A 25,282-nucleotide genomic window follows, 5' to 3' on the forward strand; every position below is an offset into this window, starting at 1 on the left:
ATAAGACTGGTTCTGGTTATGCCTTGTGAACACCCCTGGAATCATTTATGAGTTTTGCTGTGCTTACTTCTGTGTATTCACAGGGATATTCTGGTGTTAGATATATAAGTTCCAAACTAGCTGATTAATAGAATAGTACCTATTTCATCTGGAGTCAGTTCTGTAATGTTGGTACTGTATGGTAAAGTGTGCCAACAAACCACAGCACTTGGTTATTATATATACTGCTTTTACCACTTAGTGGTTGCCTGACTTCTCTGAGTTGTGGTTTTCTTAATTAAAAATTACAGATGATGGTGTGATGTAGATTATATTTAGTTCTTTGTAAATACTTTGGAAACCATTGGGTGCTGTACAAATGTGAATTCATGATCTGGAATGTGTTGAAGAACAGCTTCTGGGCTTGGGTGTCATAAGACATTTAGGGATGAACTGAGTTGTCTTCTCCAAGAGGATGACTGGGTTTGTCAAATGAGCCTCTCCAGAGAAGGGAGGAGTCGAGTGTGTGGAAAGGACCTCACACTTTGCACTAACCCAGGCTTGGCTTGATCATGCTAACTGATCTCTCAATTCCAGCTATAAAAATGGATGTCAGAAGACCTCAGTATAAAGGTTGTGAGGCTGGAGTTGAAGACAGAGAATTGAATTGAGAGTCAGTGGTATATCATTGAACGCTAAACAGCCCTGAAATAGGAAGCAGTCCATCTGGGAAGAAATTGTAGAGGAGGAAATAATAGGGCTGAAAGGAAGAGCCTTGGGTGAGGAATTTTGCCCTCCAGAGCTCTGGCGCTGACAGCTCATGGCATAAGTGAGTCTCTGGGAGGCCCACTTATTCTAGCCTCCAGTTCCTTCTTAGTCTTCTTTATAGAATGACGAGAAGCCACAGAAACTTTGCTTAAGAAAGTGCTTTCTCAGGGTTCCAAAATCACCTGACCACAGGCCCAGATAACTGCTGGTGGGTGGTGGTCTAGGCTTATTGAAAGTGTGTCTGCCCGTACTGTGCAACACACACTCTCTCTCAGTCTGTGTGTGTGTGTTGGTGGGGAAGAATTGGCAAAATGAAGAACTTGTTCTTTTGAAAGGGGCAGCTGTAGGATGCTTCTGTGGATTATTGTACCATGGCAGTGTGAATCTGGAATTATCCAGACATCTGACTTTTGAAGAGAAATCTGAATCGTTCGTGTGTGTGTGTGTGTGTGTGCGCGCGCGCGCGCGCGCGCGCGCGCTTTCCAGTTTTTCTCATGTTGGTAGAATGGAGAGGGAAAAGTTTTTTTGTGGCCCAAGTAACACATCTGTGGTCCAGATTTGGATATAGATTGCCAGCTGGTGGCCTCTGCTGCAGAGTGTTCTATAAACATGACCGGTTATTATTGGATGTCTTAGAATTTATAATAACCTCCCAGGAGCCTTTATGCTGGGGCCCTTCTAGGAATACATCTGTGTTTTCTTTGCTACCCTTGAAACTACTCATGTGCACCCCCTTTCCCCAATAGACCAGGCCTGTTTTGATGCAGACTCCAGGGACTTTTAAGTCTGTGCTGCATAATTTGGAGAGCTTCTAAGTCCAGGTGTGCAGGAATGCTGGGGAGCTGCATCTCCTTTGAGGGCAGATTTGGGAAAGTGGACTTACAGTTTTTACTCCACTTCCTAGAAGGTCAAGGCATAGACTGTTTGCTGCTGAACAGTAACTCAGTGCCTTTTGCATTTACTGAGCCACCCAGATAAAAATGACCCATTGCATACCTGTAGATTGTATGGATCTTCCTTAGAAATTGTGTTACTGATTTTTTTTTTTTTTCAATTTGCTTTACAGAAAAGAGAGTTTGATGTGGACACCCTCAGTAAATCAGAGCTGCGGATGCTCCTCAGCGTGATGGAAGGGGAGCTGGAGGCCAGAGACCTTGTCATCGAGGCCCTGAGGGTAAGAATATGCTAGAGCCAGTTCTCCTTGCTGTGCCACTTTTCTTAAGGGCCAATGGCAGAGCTTCTTTTTCTTAATTTTTGAACCAAAATAGATTTTAAAAGTTTCATCAGGTTAATATGTTCTACTTACCCCAAATACCAATCTATAACCTTCATAATCCAAACAAACTCTGAGGTCAGATGACCTTTGAGATGATCAGGACTGAGAATAGACTATTGAATATGGGAAACTTGGGAATCAGTTATATTAGATCAGAAACCCTTTTATGCTTTACACATTTGTTTGGTTAAAAACATACATTCAGCTGGGCTCTGGTGGCTCATGTCTGTAATCCTAGCTACTCCGGAGGCAGAGATTAGTAGGATCGTGGTTTGAAGTGGTTTAAAGCTAGTCCCAGGGCAAATAGTTCACAAGACCCTATCTCGAAAATACCCATCACAAAAACGGGCTGGTGGAATGGCTCAAGGTGTTGGCCCTCAGTTCAAACCCTAATCCTAAATATATACATACATACATCTATGTATATATATTTTTATTTTATATATATGTATTTATAGAAAATTAATAATTTGGTATCCTGCATGTATATGACAACTGTGAGGAAGAAGTAAGAGAATAATTTATAAAAATATTACTGATAATAATCTTTTCCTTACTATATATAAATTAAAGTTGACTTTTTTATTTCCAGAAACTTAGAGTTAAAAAGTAAATGTTTATATGCTTATATCTCCAAATAGTTTTATTATTTTTATCTGATATTATAGTAATTTAAAAATATTTTCATAATTAAATTACAAAGAATATATTAAGTTCATCAATTAAGTTTTATTAGAAAACAGCAATGTTAAACTTTCTTGATGCAGTTTTCTAATTGGGAGTTCCAGATCTTGTACTTGCTTTGGTATGTGAATCAAATGTAAGTTTGTGTCTGTGTTTTTCCTTTTATATCCAATACTTTGTATATAATCAGGTTATTTCCTGACTCTCCATCATTTGGTCAAGAAGCTTATATTTATGTGAATTTATCTTATTTCACCAGGCAGTATTTCCTCAAACATTGTCCTAGGGAGTTTATCGTAATATATGAAAATCTGACAAGAGCTTAAATGGTGAAGAACAGGGGTAGGAGTGGTAGCCAGTCAGATATGGTGGAGAAGGTAGACAAGGTGAGAACCTAGTCCTGTGGGAAAGGGAGATAGTTCTTAACTCATATCTGTGGTATATTTTCACAAACTGAAAGTTAATATAGTAGGTATATGACTACCCCTCAATTTGATGACCAAGAAAAATTCCCTCAGAAAAATAACAGTATAATTATACCATCAATACTTAATATTGAATGAAGGTATTGCTTTTTGAGTAAGTTTTATTAAGGAGTCATTTCCAGAGTTTGGTTGTAAGAGTTGTTCGTCCTGTTCCACATCAGAAAAAAAGTTCTTGGATGAAATTTTTGAGAGAAATGTTGAGATAGTATATCACTTAAATATGTGACCCTCAACTCAAAAGACAGAATAAGGATGCAGTCGCTGGCTGAGACTTCAAACAGAAGTGAAGGGTTCCAGCTCTACCTTAGGGGTTTTATTCTCTGTTAACCTATGAAAGGCATAAGCACTGTGGAATTCCCCACTGCTCACATAAATGCTTGAACTATTTATTAGAGACCGTTTTTGTGGATAGCTTCAGAAACCACACGTATTTCTCTGTTTAATTTAATTGCAATTCTTTCAAATGTAAGATTAGAGGTAGAGACTTGCTAATGGTCAAGACTTGCCAAAATTAATGTTTTGTACAGAATCAAGGAGTGTTAGAATTGCAAGAACCTTACATGATTTGCATCCTTATCAAATCTAGTTCCTCATTTTGCCCTTTACTATTCTGCCATGAAATATATGGATAATTGCATATGTAAGTAGATCATGTTAAAAAAGAAAACCCAGTACATTGCCATAATATATTGTGATATAAAGATCACAGGAAAATAACTTATGATAAAATGTGTTTTTCCACATATAAATTGCTCAGCTTTGACTATACTGGAAGATATAATAAAGTAGATGGCTATTTGCACTTATTCATAGTGTTGCCATAAATGCAGCAGTTACAAAACAGTCCTGATCCCAGTGGGCCATAGTGTTGGCTCAGCTACAGTAAGGTGATTTTTCTGAAGTGGAGTGGTGAAAGACTTCCGGTAAAGTACCAAACAAAAGTGCACATTTACTTGGGAGTTGAATCCCTGGAAGACTCTGTTTGTTGAAACAACTCGTTTATAGGTTAAAAAGGCGTTCCTTTCTTGTCTCAGATGGTCATATCGAAGGGTCTAATGAAAGGAACAAACAAAGGGACATTTGAAAGTATTGGGGGACTTGATAAAAATGAGGCAAACCAAAAGGAAGCCCAAATTGCTGGTGACCTACCCAAGGTCACAAATGTGGCAGGTCAAACTAAGAACCTTCCAGGTCCATTTTTCACACAGCCTCCCTTGTGGAACTTGGGGTAAATGGAGAATATTTTTAAAGGTTTTTCTTAATTTTTAAAATTGAGATTTGTGACTTAATTAAATATTTAGATGATTGTATATTTTAAGAATAAGAAATAATGTCGCCAGGCACAGGTGGTTCACGCCTGTAATCCTAGTACTCAGGAGGCAGAGATCAGGAGGATCCCAGTTCGAAGCCAGCCTGGGCAAATAGTTCATGAGACCCTATCTCGAAAAACCCTGTCATGAAAAACTGGTGGAGTGGTTCAAGGTGAAGACCCTGAGTTCAAGCCCCAGTACTGCAAAAAAAGAAAGAAAGAAAGTCATTTTCATCTACTTGTGGTAGCCTGCATAGACTCACTGCAGTGATTTACTGACTGTGTCTTCCCTGGGCACTCAGTGGTGCTAATCAAATATTTACATGGGTCCAAATGTGTCACTCAGTGCTCTTTTCTTTAGGAGTATGGTATGATGTAATTTAGTGGTTAATGCCCCAGGAAGAAATTGGAATCGGTGTGCTGCCATTTAACTAAGGAGGGTATGCACTTTTTTCAGGTCAGAAGTGATATTTCTTTGAATAAACACTTTTAACCTAAATATATGAGTTGAATGGTACCTAACTTGTATCCTGAACTCTGTTACAGCTAGAGATGGTTCTGTTATTAAAGATTCATTCAAATTCTTTAACATTTAAAAATTTCTCAAAATACGTTTCAGACCAAACTGTTTTACTACTTAAAGCACGTGTTCTAATGCTTTTGTTTTCATGTTATAAAAATTGCATAGACCTTTGAATTGACAGCAATAGTCTTTTCAGAATAGTCTGTAAGTGTGATTTTGGGCCAAGTCTGTGATGAGATTATAATGTATCTCTTGAAACATTTACTATTTTCATATGTTGAAGAAAAAAATACTTCCCAGTATAAAAAGTCCACAGTTTTATAATAAACACAGTGTTCAACATTTTAAAATTTTTGTTTGTACTGGCGGTACACTGTGACATTTACAAAAGTTCTTACAGTGTATCATGATGTGTTCAACATTTTTTGACAGTGTCTTGCTTCATCGCCCAGTCTATCTGCAAATCTATAATCCTTCTGCTTCATTCATTCACCTGAGTACTGGGATTACAGGTGTGCACCACTGTGTCTTGTTAACATATAATTTTTATTAGTGGGAAAATAATATTTTAAAAGGCAGTATGATAAAGATGAATTAACATGGGTCATAACACGTGTACATGAAAGCAGTGCTAGGAATATTTCTGTATAGCTATCCTCAACTCAACTAGCAAAAATGCCTTGTCTTCCTTATTTGGCTTGTGTCTTTTCTTCAATAAAACTAGTGATAAAGGCAGAACAGGACTTGCCTGGAACTGAGGGAAGGGGCGGTGGGTGGGGGGGCAGGGGAGAGAAATGACCCAAACAATGTATGCACATGTGAATAAATGAATAATTAAAAAAAAAGAATAATAAGTGATGGAGAAGGTTAAAAAAAAGCAATATGAATGGAGAATCTGAATCGAATAACTAAAATTCATTTTAATTTAGACTCGGGAAGTATTTTGCCAGTGATTGCCCATCATTTACACAAGATAGGAGTACATCTTTAAATAAGCATGTATGCTCAAATGAAGTCTGGAGAAAAATGTTATGAAGTTTAAGAGAGACTGTGCTTAAGTAGCTACATTATCTGAAAACCAAGATAGGCACAGAGCCTTTTCAGTTAAATTAATTTAATTCAGATCCAACTATGCAATTTTATTCAGGAATCAGTGATTCAAAGTTAATTTATTTTCAGTGTGTGGACTCTTTGGCCTTTATTTCTTTTCCCCTCCCATTACTGGTATTCTTATCTTAGTCACGGGGAGAAGAAAAAAGATGATGAAAATGCTATAACTATAAAATTTTTAAAGTCAAAATTATGTGTTTTTGCCTACATTTTATAGAGCCCAGTTTGTCATTAGCATGAATTTACATAAATACATGATTGAAACAATGACTTCCTCTATCATTCATCTTCAGATTTCCTCCGTGCCTTCTTTTTCCTTTTAGATAGAGGAGAATTGACTGTGTTGAAGCCTGAAATTCTTCCTTCTAAACTTCATAGGTAGACTGTATAATCCAGATTTTCAATTACTGTTTGCACTGAATTTTAAAAGTTAGCCAGTTTAACATTTCTCCAGATAGAATGCATTTATAGCTCTGGTAACATTGGTGACAATTAAAGAATTGCCTTGTACAAGCAACTGCACAAACAACTGTAGCAAAGAGATCCAAAGTACAGCAGAAGTTTATTTATAACTCTCATAACATTGTGGAGGTGAGTGATCGCAGCTGGAGAGGCAGCTCTAAGCCAAGTAGTCACTCAGCAGCCCAGGTTATTTTTGTGTTACTTCTCTCCTAGTGAAGCTGGCCTCATCTTCATGCCTGAAGCTGGATCAAGGCCACTTTTGCATCCCAGTGTATGGTGAAGGGGAAGGAGAGGTGGTGAAAGCAGTCAACTTGCTCTAAACATGTGCTTTCTTTTGCACAGCACATCCAGGTGCATTGGTGAAAAATTGTGGACGCATCTAGTTGAAAGTGGAGACTGGAAAATGGCCCTGGGTGCCTATACTCCAGTACAAGAGGGAGAGACCTTAATAGCCTGCAAAAATCCAAGAAAGGGGGATCTTACTTTGACTTAGTGTTACCTTATGAACTGTCCCTGGATATGATACAGTAAAACAGAGCCTTCTTTCCCTCCTTCCTTCAATGAGAATTGAGCCAAGTGTGGTGGCACATGCATATAATCCAAGAATTTGGGAGGCTAAGATAGAAGGATATTGAGTTCCAGGCCAGCCTAAGCTACCTAATAAGATCTTAATCCCCAAAAAAAGTTTAGAGTTCATGTAGGCGGACACATATTATGACTCAAGTTGCGTCTGTTTAGAAAATTATATATCCTAATTTTCTATGCTTTGAAATTGATTGCACTGAGTAATGACATTTGGACCTAAGTTTTACTTTATTTTAGACTCCATGAGTTCAGAGTTTGTCTAGAAGGAATCTTCCTTTTCAAAACCCTGATCTGCTCACTGAGTTCAATTTTCAAAAAATGTGAAGGTTTTTAATGATTTTGCCTTAAATTAAAGGAGATTTTCTCAACTGCAGTACTGTTGATATTTGGGACTGGGTGTTTTGTGGTTGAGGAATATCCTGTGCATTAGGCATTCAGTAGCATCCCACAGTGGCCCTTAACAGATGCCAGCTGTACCTCCCAGGTGGAAAACCAAGAAAGTCTCCCCATGGGAAACAATCACCCCTTCTTGAGAAGCACTGTCTTAAAGGAATACTGGTGAAGGAAATGCCTCTTTAAAAACTCTATTTGCTCAAATGAAGGTACAAACTCTAAACTAATGATGCAGATACATTTTGATACAATGCTTTTCTTGCGAATTGTTAACTTTTCAATGCTACAAGTGAATCTTAAAATGTCCATTTTAACAGATTTCATGACTTTCAAAACATGCCACATATTTTACCATTTAAAATTGTATTCTAGTTTCTTATGCAGAAGTTAAATGCCTTGTTTTTCAAACTGAAAAATGCTTATGATTGTAGCGCTCAGTGCTGAAATCTTAACATAGAACAAAGACAGTATCTTCATTTACTTATTTTTCATCCTGGGGGTAGAACCCAGAGCCTTGTACATGTTAGGCAAACACTGTACCACTAAGCTACATTTCCAGCCCCAAAGGCACCCTCTTTAAATAGAATAATGCTTCAACTCTAATTTTCAAGCCAGTTTCTGGTGTATGACAGACATGTGAATGACATGTCTGCTAAATACTGATAAAAGACTATCAACCTTGCTTTTTATTGGTCTCAACTAAGAAAAACATGCAGTCTTTTGTCTTTCAAGATTCTCTTACGAATGCAAGCAATAGATTGACCATAAAATACCTTTTTTTGTGCTGGTTCATTTTAATGAATGAATGAATTACTTTGCTGAGCAGAGCTGAATTCATGAAAACATAAATGAATTTGTTTCCTTCCCTGAATTTGTTTCCTTCCCTGTCTACTGAGATAAGGTTTTTGCATGTCTAAAGAAAGGAAGAAGAGTGTTGACCAGATTTTGTGTTGTTTCTGCAAGCCAATTAGTTTTCATAAAGTACAAACAGCTGATGATTTGTAGAAACACTGTCTTTTGTCCAGTAAGACACATACATGTTGATTCATTATTTCTGAGAAATTTTATTTTTTCTGATAAATAGTTACCATTAGTTAAGGAAAAAAATAAAAGGAATACCAAGCAACACAATGGTGTTTTTAAATAGTAGGAAATGAAGTTGATGATGCCACAAAAGTGTTTTGTTATGCCCATTTCTGGCCCATTTAATAAGCATGGAAATCACTGCACAACACTTCCTTGCTGATTTATGATTAGTATGTCATGGAGAGATTTATGAGGAAAAAAATGAAAGGTGAAGCCTTTACAGCACAAACGAATATTTGCTACTTGATCCACACTGGCTGCAGGATAGAAACTATTTCAAGAAGATGATATGCTTTTCAGAATATACTTTTCCATACTTTGAAGTTTAGTATAAATATGAAGACTGTCCAAAGAACAGTTCGTGTTTAAAATTAGTTCCTTGTGAACTGAAAATACAGGGTGTTCCTTTTGGGCATTCTGTTAACATTTTACTCACCTGGTCTTAACATTCAGAGGTACAAGTCCTGGGTTTTTGTGAGCATTTCCCTTATCACGTTTATGATTAATTCTGTATCTTGATTGTAAGAGAAAATAGTGTCTGAAGCATTACTCTCAAAATTCTACTTTTCATCTCTGGTTTTTCCATATAGGAAAAATAAATAAAGATGTTTCTGTTTCTTTCCATTTCTCTAAGTCAAAATGTAAATACTTTTTGAATAAATGAAATAACAAAAATCAATACCCTGTGTTTCATATGGTACGTGAACAGAGTAGAAAAAGAAGATGGGGGATCCATGCTTCTTCATTCAACAGTACAGTGGTGAGTAGTGGCATGATTTCTTTCTTATGGACCTTGGACTCCAGTGAGAGAGATCAACATTAAAATGATAAAAACTTTAGACAAATTATATTTAACAGATTACTTGTGCAAACAATTATTCATGAATTGAGCAGTATGTATTCAGAACCAAAAGAGGTGCAGAGAGCTCTGGTGGACAGTGCAGACAGTGAATATTCAGACAGACCAAGGAAGTAAAGTACAGAAACAACTTGATTGGTTGTAGGTAGGCATTTGCCTTATGTGGACCTGGTCTGATTCATTGGCAGCCTGTGGTTGGCTGAAATTCAATTACTTGTGATTGGTTGACATTCAACTGTTTTTCTTTCTTTCTTTTTTAAACTCTTAAATGAGGTTTTTGGTTTGTTTATATACTAAGTTAGGTTGTGGTTCCTTACATAGGAACTGAAAGTATGGAGACAGCCTCCTGCCAGTGGCTTCCTATTCATTTAAGAAATAATTAAAAATGTTAAAAGTACCTTTTGTAGTTATGGAAGAAAAGAGTACTGTGAGAGAGAGTGGGGGGAGTGGTGTTGTGTAGGGAAGGTTTCTCTGGGGAAGTGACACCCCTCAGAGTTCATAATAAATATGAGCTCTGATGGAAGGAGGGAGTCCACCACAGGCAAAGCCTTCAGAGGGGAAGAAGTTTAGTAATTTTTAGGAACTGCAAAAAGTCAGAAGGGAAAAAATAGAAGGAATGAATGAATGATAAGAGGCAAGACAAGCTAGGTTGTCACCAGATAGTAAAGATCCTGCCTGGTAAGGTTGGATTTCATCCTACAGCAGAGAGGAAGCCATTGGAGTGTTTAAAGTTGAGAATGCCTACAATTTGACCTGTATTTCTAAATATTATTACTGTGAAAACTGCACATTTATGCTACATTTTATTTTTTGCATTAAAAGTTTTAATTTATTAAATACAAATATTTAAAACATCACCAATTTCAAGGAGATAAAATACACAGATCTTCCTAGCTGCTAAGCTGACATGGGAGAGCCAGTGGGACATCTGGGAGCTGCATCTCAGGTGCTTATAATTACAACTTTTTCCCAAGGTGTGGGGAACGTGCTTCCTTCTCATTTTTGTTGCTTAGCAGTGAACAGTGTTTTTCTTCACACCCTTAAGATTTAGCTGACTATGGGTTTTATATAAGATTGGTTAAAATTAATAAGTGCTCTATTTGACTTTTTTTTAAAAGGTAAAATGCTATCTTTAGCTTTATTTTCTCCGATCCAATTCATCCCAGTTCAATTTAGTTTTTAAATTAAATGAATTTTATTTCATTTATTTGTAGTACTTGGGTTTGAACTTAGGACCTCATGCTTACTAGTCAGGTAGTCTGTTAACTCAAGCCTTGCTCCCAGCCCTTTTTTCTTTAGTTATTTTTCAGATAAAGTCTCCTTTTGTCATGCTGTCCAACCAACATTTTCTAAAGCAAAACCATCTTCCCCTCCCAAGTAGGGCTTAGGAATTTTAGAAATTTTGGAAACTTTTAAAGTGTTTTGGAAATAATCACATATTGCTGTTTGCTTTGTTTTGTGGTGCTGAAGATTGAACACAGGGTTTTGCATATGCTAAACAAGGGCTCAGCTACACTTCCCATTGTTAATTTTTAAAGTGACTTTTTAAAAAGGGTGACAGGATAAGAGCTGAGCATGGATGTTCATTGAAGTCCTAGTTACTTAGAAGACTGAGGCAGGAGGATTGCTTGATCCCTGGAGTTTGAGGTCAGCCTGGGCAACAGAGCGATCAGAGCTGGGAATTATTTTATACACTTACCTCCAGCTTGCAGGATAGTCCCCACATTTCTGTATTTAGGTAGCATATTCTGTATTGTGCAATATTTTGAGTTTTGTTTTGTGGATCATGGAAGCCAGGGTAAGGGTAGTAGCAATGGCAATGAAAAGTTCAGTATTTTAAATAACTGATACATTAAAGTGTCCTTGTATCATTGACTTTGTTAGAAAGTTGTGGTTTCCTTTTGTGAACCCTAAATCAACAGGAACTAATTTAAATTATTTTAAAATAATTTTAAAGTTTACTTGTGTAAACTTCTAAATAATCCTTGAAGTTAACAAACATAGAGTTGGCAATGCTTTTCTATTGATGATTTCCTTCCTGGAGTGACTGAAGATACATTTTTCATAGACACTCAAAGTGCATTGGGCTTCCTTTTGGGGTGGCTTGACAAAATAATGAAACCTCATTGGGGTAATTGAGAAACCACTTTCTTCGCTTGGCCATATCAGAGGTTGCATGTGTTTCCATACCTATTTTGAAGATGGTAGTAAGTTGTGAGTTGGTTTTGGTGAGAGGGTAGGAAAGACAATTACAGAAGAGTACTAGAAATCTTAATAGATACTGGTAAAATGTTAATGTCTTACTTAGTTTAAATTTCAAACAATTGACAATTTAGATTCTCTGTTGGCTCTGGAATAGGAAAGGAATATGATAAAAATAGTATTTAAAGGCAATTATGTTAGCCACTTTTGGAAACAGATTGACACGAAAAGGAAGAAAAGGGATCTGAAGCAGCAGTTACAATTGACACTTGTTAAAGTATGGCTCTATAAAGTCTATAAAGAATTCTGGGTGATGGCTATGAATGCGTGTGATATGTTGCATGTATGAGTTCAGGGGAGGGGTATTGACAGGTTTTGAATAGACACAGGAGCTTGTGATTTAAGACTCCAGTATAAGTGCACTTTATTTCTTAATTGGTGACAGCAAATGATTATTCCTAAAGCAACTTCAGAGTCAGGGCAGAAACTCTCTTAAGGACTTTGTGTTTTTACCTCACGTGGATTCATGCCCAAGAAAGCCAGGTGCCTGCTCTGCTTCTCCCAAAAGGCTTTTTAGTGCTAGTCATTCAGCATTCATCTAACAAACATTTATTGAAGGTATACTATCATACCAAGTGTCACACTGGGAAGAGAATATAAAGTAGATAGTGCTGGTACTTATGGGACTTTTAGCCTAGTAAAAGACTCTAACAATAATTAACAAGTTCCATTGTGATAAGTGCAGTTATGGGAAAGAATCGGGCATTAGGATTATGTAAGATAACTGACAAGATATTTTTCTAAGACTCGTTATGAAGACCATATAAAAAGTCAAAACAAAAACACTAGAAACTGACCAAAATATACAGATTTTAAGTATACTTAATATAAGGAAAATTATCAGGTTTCTCTGGTTTGTTCTTCCTCTGCTTATGTTTTCCTAGATTTTGTGCAATTTCTTGAAAGTTGTTTCTTTCCTTTTTTTTTTTTTTTTGTTGGTACTGGGGAGTAGGGATTGAATTCAGGACCTCACACTTGCCAGGCAGGTGCTCTACTACTTGACCCATGCTCCCAGCCCTTCTTAATTTGCTCATGTTTTCAAATAGGGTCTTGCGTTTATGCCCCTGCAGCCTGGACCTCAGTCCTACTTAGACCTCCCACATAGCTGAGATGATGCCTACTGAAAGTTATTTCTTCTTGTATGGCCACTATGCCCTGTCTCCTTCTACCCTCTCCTTCCATGGCAGATGATGGCCTCATGCACTCCTTGTTTTCCTTCCTTTTTTTCTTTCTTCATGCCTTTCTTCCTTTTTCCTTTCCTCCTTCTATCCCTCCCTTCCTTCCTTTCCTTCCTTCCTTTCAGTATTGCAGATTGAACCCAAGCCTTGGTGCACTTAGCTGACAAGTACTCCACCATTCGGTTATATCCCCAGTCCAATTCCCTGCTTTTTGAAGTAGATGTATCTCCCCTATTTATCATCCATTGGATTTCTTGACAGTACACAGCAGTATGCTGTTTTCTTACAGTGACATTATTGAGGTGTTTTGTTTGGTTTTTCACAGCTCCATTTTTATTTATTGAATCCTCAACTCCTTGCAGTTCTGGCACAACTGTGGGGGTCAGGCAAGGTAAAGACTAAGGTTGTGTTTTTCTTGGGTGAAAATAATTTTTTTCCCAGGGAATTTTGTGTTTACTTATAAAAATGAGATTCCTTAAGAGGTTTTTTCCTCTAGAAATGTCTGAACCTTGTGATTAATACTTTTTGGGTCCTGACCTATGACTTGTTCTTCTAGGGAAAGGATGCAAAGATAAGACCGTGTTCCCACTTTGTTATCTGTTTTGCTAGGTTATAAACCATCTCAAGACTTCATGACTTTAGACTACAGTCATATACTTTGTCCAAAAATCTTCAGGTTAGACTGGGCACAATGAGGAGGTGAATGGAAGTGGAGCACAGGAACTGATAGAGCTGGATGTAGAATGGGCACTGTCAGTGTATTGAATGCCAAGCTAAAGCATCTCTGTGTTTAATATGACAGATTAGTAACCAGATTAGTAAACAGGGAAATGGAATATTCTGAGGCATTGGTTTTCCACTTGTGATTTCCTGACCAATAATATCCACTCTACCTGGGAACTCCTCAGAAACACAAATTTTTAGACCACTCCAGGTCCAGACCTACTGACTCAGGAATTCTGGGGTGGAGCAAAACAGTTTTTTTTTCGCAAGTCCTTCCCAGTGACTCTGAGGCATGCCCAGTTTTGAGGCCCCCTGACATGAGTACTGTGTACTCTGTAAAGCAGGTATGTTTGGTATAATCAACCATTGGGTGCTGAGGGCTCAGCAAGCAGGAGGGACTGAACTGAATCCAGCTATAAAGAGATTTTGATGAAAAAACAAAACAAAACAAAAAAAACAAAGACAGCCAATGGCTCTTCTCAAGTCTAAAGACAGGTTCTCCAAAAACTGTCAACTAGCCCTGGAAGTGACTCAGCCTAAATACATTCTTAAAGAAGCCTAAGCTTTCTTGACTTGTTTGATTAAAATAAAACATGAATTTATAGGATATTAAGAGCACTGTTCAATAGACTGATATGCTATTACAACTGATGTAATCATTTTTATTTACTTACACCCACAACTATTCCACATGAAATTTGACACAGCTTACAATATTAAAACCAGAAAAATATAAGAATATAAAGATTCAGGACTAGAACATGGTTTAGTAATACTTTAGTCATAAGACCTTTTCTCTAATGAAATCTTATTTGAGGTCTCGTACAAAACCCAGCAGTTAGGGAGGAGAGATAATGGAGAATGATGGAGGGGGTGAATTCAAACATGATATATTTGATAAATTATAAGAACTTTGGTAAATGCCACAATTAAAAAAAAAAAAACAGCAGTTGAGCTGCTGAGTAGAAGCAAAATGTTTGGGTTTTGTGCTTCCTGGCAGGGAAAGTAAAAAAGGGATGGGCAAGTTAGTGATTTGTGTTGTTTCTAGGAGGAAGGAATGCCAGTGCAACTGCATATTGAGGTCTAAAGTTTGTTCCATGCCTCTTCAAATTGGAGGTGATGTGGTCAGCATTGTTCTAATCGTACCCTCATGAAACTATAGCTGGGTGTCAGTGGGTGCTTTTGCATACTATTGGAGGGCATAAGTGACAGGTAGGATCCTGAAGTGAAGTGAAGGTGAGGGGTGGGCCAGACAGTGAGAGAGACCGCTATCACTGGGTGTGAACTTGATCTGCAGTAGATCATCTCTGTACACAGATGGGCTGTGTGACCTTCAAGCCATTTACCAGCATGATCTCATATCATTTGCAAATGTTCTCTCCTTTAATTATTTTATGTTGTCAGACTGAATAAGTGTATCATTTATATTCAAATACAGATAGGCAAATTAGTATCTATAAAATTTGAACTTGCAATGAAAACATGAAAAGTTATATCAGTGTTTCTAAAAGAAAATGAGTTATGCCATGTAATTTTGGCTTATTATAATTTTTCTCAGACTGTAATAAAGACTGCTTGTATTGCAGATGCTTTTATGTTATGAATTTATGAGTATACATTATAGCTTATGTACTGTTGGTTGACATTAGACAAGAATTTCCTATAGCAGTGAAATGATTTTGTTGAATATTTCCTCTAATCATCTTGGTTCACTCGGGAAGATCATCCTTTTTAAAGCTTATCAGTTTTCCATTTGCTTGTTTTTGGATATGCAAGCTGCCTTTATGGCTCTACTTTTCATTGCTTTCAAGATGACTTTCTGCTATGTTTTTTCCTAGTGATCCTCAGATGATTTAAAATGTTATAAGTACTTTGGTAATTCTGTAATCTAAAATTTTGTTATTCAGCTCTTTCTTACTACCGGAGAGTTATGTACATCTTTTGTAGGGCCTTGCTGTTACGTTTCTGTGGTGTTGCAAATTGTAAATCAATACGAGTCCCAAGTTTTAAGTCAATATGTTTTTAAAGTTGTAACTAACCAAGTATAACTTTTGGTAAACTTTCACTACCATTTTTGCTTCATCTCAATTTAAGCTACCCTTTTTAAAAAGAAGAGTATTTTTATGAAAGGCTATTAAATTACATAAGAATTTAAACTACATTAAATTGCATGAATATTTATTTTTTAAAAAGTCATAGGGTTCAAGAAGTTAGCCTTTAAATTGTGATATAGTTAACAAAGATTACCAGATGGTAACAATAATGGAAAGCTTTTAACAAAAATATTTAGGTGAATAGAACTTTTGTATCAGCTTTGCAAATTGTAAATGCATACTATGCTGGCTATTCAAATGTCTCTTCATTAATTGTCTTCTGAGCTGGATAGATAACATTGTATGATATTTTAAAGTCACATCTCATTTTCTTTTTTGTGTGCGTGATGATACAAAAAGCCTAGGCGAGATTAGACTTTTATCTTTGGCCCCATTTTCCTCACCAATGATTCTTCACTTACTAGGGAGATACATTTCCTTTTCTTCATGGAAATACATCTTTTGATTGTTGAATTGCTGATTTAAAAATTTGTCATTAAACTCTGCTTTATTGTAAGAGCTTTGGTAAATCACAATGTACCCCAGTATAACAATAATAAAAAAGATTAAAAAATTGCCAATAATCCCACCACCTTAATATAGTTGTAACTAAATTATATAACACATTTAAATTCTTTACTTTTTAATCAAGCACTTTAATTTCTAATATTCAGATAGCATAGCCTTCTTGGCTATATTATATTGCATATGATTGAAGAGTCAAAACCTCACTAATATCAAAACCTTTCATCAGTTGTTTTTCTATTAGTTGTGAGTTGGGACAGTATTCAAAATATTTAAAAACAAAAACCACATAAGCACCAGTAAATCAAAAGGATACTTAACTAAGGAGAGTAAATTATACTTGTTACATCATCTAGATGTTTACTGGTGAACAACAGGCTTTCAATGGGTATCTGTTCAGTAATGTTTTAGTTTGGAAAGCCCTCCATAGAAAAAGCACAACTCAGTCAATGTATTTGCTTATAAAAATGTTATTTTAATGAGCACTGGTAGCACCTGTTTTGACATTAGGGCATTCTGAAACGTAATTGAAGTGAGCACAATTACAAATGACATAATTTGCAAGGAATTTTAGTAATTACACTATTTAAAATAACATTTATAATTTTTCACTAATCATTAAAGTAAAAAATATTCATAGACCATCTTCTATGGCACAAAAAGGGAACTTTCTCAATATTTAGAAGTAACTGTTTTTTTTCTCTGCACTAATGAATGTATACAATGTGTCTCTCAATAAATTGGAATAGACTCCGCTTGCTTTCTCAATATATTGTGGGGAGAGGTTTTTTTTTGTTTGTTTGTTTTTTTGTCTTTTCTTTTTTGGTGCTGGGATTGAACCCAGGGCCTCATGCATGCTAGGCAAGCGCTGTACCACCAAGCTACATCCCAGCCCGCTTTCTCAATATATTGTGAACATGTCCTTAGATATTCTTCAACATTAAGGATTTTTTTTTTTTTGGGTGAGACAAGGGTTTTCAAACTTGCAAGTCCTCTTCTATTTTAGTCACAACTCCAGTCCAACATTATTATTTTTTAGTCACTGCATATGTTTTACTTAATGAAACCTCGATTTCCAGCCATTTCTCTCTTTCCCTCCCCACCCCTTCCTTTCTTCCTTCCTTCCTCCCTCCATCCCTCATCCCTCCCACCCTTCCACTGGGGTTTGACTCAGGATTTCATGCTTGATAGACTAGTTCTGTACCACTACCACTTGAGCCATGCTCACTGCCTTTTGTGCTTTAGCTATTTTTCTGATAAGGTATAGCATTTTTGCCCTGGGGCAGCCTCAGACTGGGATACTCCTACATATGGCCTCTTGTGTAGCTGGTACCACACGTATGTACCACCACACCTGGCTTATTTGTTGAGATGAGTTTTCTATAACTTTTTGCCTGCCCTGGTCTTAAACTTCAGTCTTCCCAGTCTCTGCCTCCCAAGTAGCTAGGATTGTAGGCAGGAACCACAGCACCTGGCAGTCTTTCCTCATTTAGATAATATGAACTCCTACATTTCCTCCTTTACATATGCCCCGAATTCTCTTGTTCCTCACTAGGCAAAATCTTGGTGCTTAAACTGCCTGCTTCATGTCTATACCAGTAGGGTTGTACAGGTTGGAGAAGAAGTATCCCACCTTGCTGACTATTCTCATGACTGTGTCCTGCTTTTTGATAATTGACAATTGGATGGCATTTCCTGGTGCTTTGACCCACCTTTTCCCCTATATTCTATTATATTTTCTTCTCTCACTTGAGAGCATTAGTGCCTTTTCCCTTTGTGTTGCTCTCAAAGTGAATTTCTTCTTTTTTTTTTTTTTTCAATACTGGGGTTGAACTCAAGACCACTTGAGCAACTCTGACAGCCCTTTTGCATTGGTTATTTTTGAGATAGGGTTTTACATTGTGCCAGGGCCAGCCTGGACTACTAGTCTCCTACTTGTGCTTCCCCACATCTCTGGGATGAGAAGCTGTACACTTGCACCCAGCCATTGGTTGAGATGACCTTAAACTATGATTCTCCTGATCTTTGCCTCCTGAGTAGCTAGGATTACAGGCATAGACACACTATCCAGCCCTTGATTTTTTTTGTGCATAGAAGTATCCTTTCTCACTATTACATCAGCTATGCTTACTTTTTCTTTTCCTACTATAGGCAGACAGTCCGTATTCATAGCTCAGGTTCAGCTAACTATCGGGCACTTAGCTCTGTGCCCCTTGCATTTACAGAGACTTCTTGTTAGTTGTGTTTCTGACTTTTTGCATGTTATCATATTCTCATCAAGTTGCTTCGTTTTCCTGAATTCTGATGTAGACAATTTCTGGTGAGTAGGAGATGTTCAGTGTCAATCCTGTAGTGTTATATCTGAGACTTACTTTGCCTTTGTAGAAGTCTAGGGCACATTCATTTGGAGACCTGAGGCCACAACTATCCCACATTGACAAAGACGCTTGGAGGTTGCTGTTCTCTCATAAACTTTGTGACATAAGTGTAGTTAGGAGATTCTTCATTTTCTGTAGCAAACTTGATTCAATGCTGAAATGTTCCAGAATGCTTAATGAAAGAAAGGATGATAAATGGTGTGGTGGCTCCATCTAAAATCCCAGTATTCAGGAGGCTGAGTTGGAGGATGAGGAGTTTGAGGCCAGACTGACTACTTTCAAGCCAGCCTGGGATACATAGCAAGACCTTGTCAGAAAGGAAGAAAAGGAAGACTGGAGAAAAAGGAAAATAAAGACATAGAGGAATGGAGCCTAGACAAACAACTCTCAAGGTGTGGTTCAAGGTCCCCAGGATTCCTAAGACTCTTCTAAGTAGTCCATGAGGTCAAAACAGTTTTAACAATAGTAGACATTGCTTTTTATAATCTCATTCTGTCGTGAATGTATGTTGGAGATATTCAGGACCTACAATGGCATATGAATTCATAACACATTGAATGGAAAGAAGCAGATATGAAAACTTAAGCTATCTTTAATTAAGCCAGACATTAGAGAAATGTGTAGAGATATAAAACAATGCCTTTCTTCTCAGTTAAATTTTTCAGGTTTGGAAAATACAGTGATTTGTTAATAATGTGTTTTTTATGCTAACGTGTGCTAGATTTAGTATTAAAGTCAATCAGTTGTAATTTTTCCATCTTAATTTCTAACAATATAATTAGAAATAACTATAACTCACATAAACAAAAGCACTTAGTGTCTTTAATAAGTTTTAGGAATATAAAGGTGTCTTGAGATTTAAAAAAAAATTTAAGAAAATGCATCTGTATAATTTGGCTTTTGGGATACAGCTTGTTCCTATTCAGCTGTGTCCCCACCCTAGACCAATTTTTTTCTCCAGAGCACAGGCCGGAGTATTTCAGTCCCGCCATGAGGAGGTAAGCAGTGTTTCTTGACTCCTTGGAGTTTTCCCTCACCATTCAGATTTCCTGATGGAGAGCTTAGCTTTTCCCAGGGACATGGAATAATTACCTGCAGGGGAGGCCCTGACTTTTCTTGAAGAAATAAGAACCACAGTCTGCAGCCTTGGCCAGCTAACTCCATGAGGTGCCCAGTATGTGCTTTCCAAGAAGCTTGTGTATGGTAACAGTTTACATGAAGGCGAGGGTACTGGAAGGGATGGGGAAAGGATTTTTATTGGATCCTAGGATGTACCTGTTCCCAATGATGCTAACAAGAATCAGAAATAGCTCATACCTTTTGACTCTTAAAGAGGAGTTGGATATAGCTGAGGGTCCTACTCTTCCCTGTAAGATATTTTTTTCCTTTCTAGATTGCTGCTGGAATAGGTTTCAAAAGCCTGTGGATTCAATAATGCTGGATAGTTACTTATGGTTTTATACTTTGTAGCCTTGAAATGTGCCCCAATATGGATTGTATGAAGGGATATGTATATATGTATATGTGTTTATGTGTATATACACTCATATAAACATCTGTGTGTATACTGCATAAATCTGGAGTACTAAATCTTTCAGAGTTAAGAAAATAATGAGTCATAGCTTTAGAAATTTATGTTAATTAGATTTATTTAGTAGTTTATTATTACTATTAGAGTTAATTTACAACTTATAAATTATTTATTTTTATAGATTTCCATTTAATATTTTTGGACTGCAGTTGACTATAGGTAACTGAAGTTGTGGACAGCAAAACCACAGATAAGGGGAATTACTGTATTTTTTCCTTAGGCAGAGTATCATTTTTATTAAATGAACCATTAGGCTGAAATGCATATAAGGACACAATAACAAGGGTAAAGTGTCAGGACTGAAATCAATGCTCTGCTATTAAATATAACAGTTTGTCACAAGTGTATTGAAGTTGTTTGTTTCTTGTGATCCATTTAGTTACTAATAGAGAATTTCATCAAACTTTTATAAAGATATTATAAAGACAGTTCTGTGGTTCTGTTAGTCACAAAGCATTGTGACTGATAAATCCAGACTAACTTTATTAGCTATATGATTTTTTTGTTTTATTTTTTTTCTTTTTTTATTTTATTTTATTATTCATATGTGCATACAAGGCTTGGGTCATTTCTCCCCTCTGCCCCCACCCCCTCCCTTACCACCCACTCTGCCCCCTCCTTCTCCCCTCTACCCCTCAATACCCAGCAGAAACTATTTTGCCCTTATTTCTAATTTTGTTGTAGAGAGAGTACAAGCCATAATAGGAAGGAACAAGGGTTTTTGCTGGTTGAGATAAGGATAGCTATACAGGGAGTCGACTCACATTAATTTCCTGTGCATGGGTGTTACCGTCTAGGTTAATTCTTTTTGATCTCACCTTTTCTCTAGTTCCTGGTTCCCTTTTCCTGTTGGCCTCAGTTGCTTTTAAGGTATCTGCTTTAGTTTCTCTGCATTAAGGGCAACAAATGCTAGCTAATTTTTTAGGTGTTTTATCTATCCTCACCCCTCCCTTGTGTGCTCTCACTTTTATCATGTGCTCAAAGTCCAATCCCATTGTTGTGTTTGCCCTTGATCTAATGTCCACATATGAGGGAGAACATACAATTTTTGGTCTTTTGGGCCAGGCTAACCTCACTCAGAATGATGTTCTCCAATTCCATCCATTTACCAGCGAATGATAACATTTCATAGCTATATAATTTTTAAGAAATTTGTTTCTCTTCCTTAAATCTCAGGTTACCACTTTAAGAAATGACATAAAAATAGCAATCTTAATGTGGTTAGGATTCAGTGAGTCTAAATATATAACAGCTGGTACTTAGTATCCTATCAGACAGAGAGATTAGGTGAGAGAAATATGCTATGAACATAGTTTCTGTGGACTGTGATGAAATTTTGTATTAAGAGGAATAACAGGTGGATTCCTACATTAGATAAGATGGTTGGGGAAAACCTTAAATTAAATATTAATGTTTGTATGGGGACTGACCAGGAACCTGCAGAAATTACATTTTGGGAGATTTTTTTAAGCCCCATAAGTACATTATTTAATAAAAATATAGCAAATACTTTAAAGAAATGAAAAAATTCTAAATAATGGTAGTGTGTTTCGCACTGCTACATAATTAATATATCTAAAGAAGTTTATAGGAACAAGCCTAGGAAGCTATGAAAACTTTATTCCAAAATAGTCTCTTTTAGTATTACATCATTGTTTTTGTTAACATTTTTGTAAAAGCAACATCAGAAGTGATGTATGCGACTGAGTTGCCTTAACTCTCTATATAAAATGAATCAGTAGATTTTGAAGGTTGTCCCAAATCTTCCAAAATAGATCACTTGTTAAATAGGCAATGACACAGTGACTGAATTCATGACTAAGTCATTTGAATATCTGGGATAGGTTTCAAAGATTGTACATGTGATTAACAGACATTTACTATATGTTAGTGAATTTTAAAAATTCTTTTTTTTTTAAACTTTTGAATAAATAGTGTCTCACAAAAAGAATTACCTATAGTGTAAGTTACCCCTCAAAATAAGATGCCAGATGACCACATTAGACTCTTAAATAATAATAATCTAAGCATTACATAGCATAGTCAGGTTTTTATACTGGGGATTTTTTATAACAGGTCCCATTTCTTGGGTGGAAAACTGTAATTCAGCAAGTTAATTTTCCACTGGTCCTGGTAACAGCACTGAGATTTGGACTCAGAGTCTACATACTGTTTTTTGTTGTTGTTACTGTTTCTCTTCTTATTCTAGTGGTGGGTGACATCAGAGATGAACTTTGCAGTTTGGAGGATTTTGTAGAAAGCATTAAAATATTTGGTGCTGCCAAACATCTTGTTACTGGGTCCTTGCCCTAGTGGAGCATTAGCAATAGTGAATGTTTCAGATATCTCTGGCCATGTAAAAAACTACACCAAAATCTAGTGGTTTTAAATAATGATTTGATAATTTCCAGGTCTCTGTGGGTTGGCTGGGCTCTGTTGGGCTTTAGTGAGGATGAAATAATACAAAAGGCACAGAAGACTAATGGAGACCAGATAATGAAAGACACTGTGTGAGGGGCACAGTTTCAGGCAGATGTCACTTTTCTGGGGCCCCTACACCATCCTTTATTATTAGGTAGTTGGCATTTCCTTAACTGGGAGAGAACAGTTGGGTCAAATGACAGGAAGTATGCAAGAGCAAAGAAACCAGCCAGGATGTACTAAGAGAGGACCCACAGAACACAGAAAAGGTCACATGTTGTCATTGTGAGTTACTGGTGGTAGGACAAGCAGTTGAAGTTTATTAGGCTGGCACATGTTAGCAAGGAACATTTGGTGGTTATTGTTGCTATCATAGTTGTAAAAAAATGTGAAATTCACACCTTATTATTAACATTTCTTTTTTTGCAAGTGAACAAAATCAGTACTTACTAAAAACTATATGGGCTCATGTAACTGAAAAATTATAGGACTAGCTTTTAGGTATGATCTGATTCAGGGACTCAAATAATACCAATCACAACTAAATTGTACTTTCTCCATCTCTCAACTCTGATTTTTTCTGGTTAAAAATCTGGCCTTGTATTCCCAGAAAAGTGCAACATTGGTAGAATTGGAGGATTAGGGCATTTTATACATGAGTAGCATATTAATTAGAACTCTTGGTATTCTTAAAGATTATTTTCCTCAGTTTTATGAAGAGAAATGAAGGGGAGGACATGAAATGATAAAAAGTTAATAGAGTTCTTAGGTTGCTAACCCAAGAACCTAGCTTGTGCTTAACCTTGATGTAGTATGAGGATGTGGAAACAGCGTCCTCCATAGTGAACCCTCCTCTGTCCACCCTTTCAGCTCAGTCTGGGTGGGTGGCATGCCAGTTTTCCTCTCTTCTTGAATGTGATAGGATTGGAGACTTTTCATTGTCTCAGGGAACATGCCATGCACTGTGCATTCATTATCTCTTCATGCCTTAAACAATTTGTCACTTACATATTTTCTCTATTTTATACATGAGAGAGTGAGGCTTGGAGTGGTTAGCAACTTGGCAAAGGTCACAGAGCTAGGAAGTTTTAGAGCCAGAATTCAAATCCAGCTAGATGGAAACCAGAGTCCCCATTCTGGACTGAATTATGTGGTTCTTCATCTCTGTAATCGCCAGTCTCTTTCCAGATGCTCCTGATTTAAGCAAGAAGAGCATGTGAGTTACTGTGCATATCTTTCATGTGGAAAAGGCACCCTGATAACTTTCCATGCTGTCCTTGCTTAGAGATAGGATCATTCCTGCAAATACTTTTAAAATGAAATTTCAGTTGTCCCCTGTGGGTGGTTAGGTGTTCAGAGACTCCGTCTACACATGGCAGCTATTCTGCTCTGGTTTAGAATTCAGTCTGAGGATGTGAGCATTGTAATCTGTTTTTCCTTTTATTTTCCTTTTATTTTCTTGTATTATCTGAAGAGAGTAGGAGAACCAGAATATTGGTATTACTTGGAGGCACAAGTAAAACCTGAACCTGTTTATGTAGCTTTTGAAGGGCCAGGATTATTCCAATTTGTTTTGAGAACATAAGTAAAATCCTATATAGCATCTTCCACGTAGACTACAGAATTAGTATATGCATTCCTATTCCTTGCTTCAAACAAAATAAAACAAATGACAAAACCTTACCACTTTTGTGAAAGAAGTAGAATTAGAGCTGGGCACTGGTGGCTCAGACCTGTAATCCTAGCTACTTGGGAGGCTGAGGTTGGAAAGAGCATGGCTCAAGGCCAGCTGAGGCAATTAGTTCATAGACCCCCTGTCTCCAAAATAACCAGAGCAAAAATGGACTGGAGATTCAAGTAGTAGAGCACCTGCTGTGCAAGTGTGAAGCCTTGAGTTCAAACTCCAGTTCCAACAAAAAAAAAAAAAAAAAAAAGAAAAAGAAGTAGACTTGAATGCTCTAAATGAGATTTCTCTAAGTGTAGAAAGGAGAAATTTATGATTCTTGCTCATTTTAAAATGTTAGGTTTGTTGTAGTTCTTTTAAAACTTGACATAGGTGCATATTCTTTTCCCTAAAGTATGTGTTTACTTAAAATTCTGACAAATTAGGATTTAAATCTTAAACTGCTTTTCCTGTGGATGGAGCCATCAGTTTGTTTAGATCTGTGCTGCATGTTATTTTCTAACTGGAGTGAATTATAATGGTGACTTAAGTAGGGACATAGAAAGGAAATTAGCAGAGGTTACTAGTTAGGTGAAAATCAGGTTCTGGGTTGTTTTTCTTTTTTCTTTTTTAGAAGTTTTTCTATGAATTATAAATCGTATCTCACAGGGGTTGGAGATGTAGCTCAGTGGTAGAGGATTTGCCTAGTTTTGACCCACAGCACTGCAAAAACCCTAAAATGATATCACATACCTCTGTCAAACATCCATAAAAATATTGTATAAAGTCAATATATTTAACTGATTTCCTATTAGGATGTTATCTGTATTTTTTGATAGTTTAAATGATTGAAAGTAAGCCATGTCTAAGGTTATTATGGATTAATTTTTTCCTTCTTGTTGATAATTGCAATCCAAAACTCTGTTTCA

At 36.8% G+C, this 25,282-nt stretch overlaps 1 protein-coding gene across 5 annotated transcripts in view; it reads left to right on the forward strand.

Moving 5' to 3' along the window:
- Cttnbp2 (cortactin binding protein 2) overlaps positions 1-25,282 on the forward strand; it is a 156,317-nt gene that overhangs the window by 10,163 nt on the left and 120,872 nt on the right. For all 5 annotated transcript variants that reach the window (XR_012444791.1, XM_074064485.1, XM_074064484.1 and 2 more), the window contains exon 2: positions 1,814-1,921. Coding sequence is in view for 4 of the 5 variants with exons in the window: in XM_074064485.1 (XP_073920586.1) it covers positions 1,814-1,921 (108 nt within the window). In the remaining variant the exon portion in view is untranslated. The remainder of the gene's footprint in view (positions 1-1,813; positions 1,922-25,282) is intronic.

Source organism: Castor canadensis, chromosome 2 (assembly GCF_047511655.1).
Source record: "Castor canadensis chromosome 2, mCasCan1.hap1v2, whole genome shotgun sequence".
Taxonomy (NCBI): Eukaryota; Metazoa; Chordata; class Mammalia; order Rodentia; family Castoridae; genus Castor; species Castor canadensis.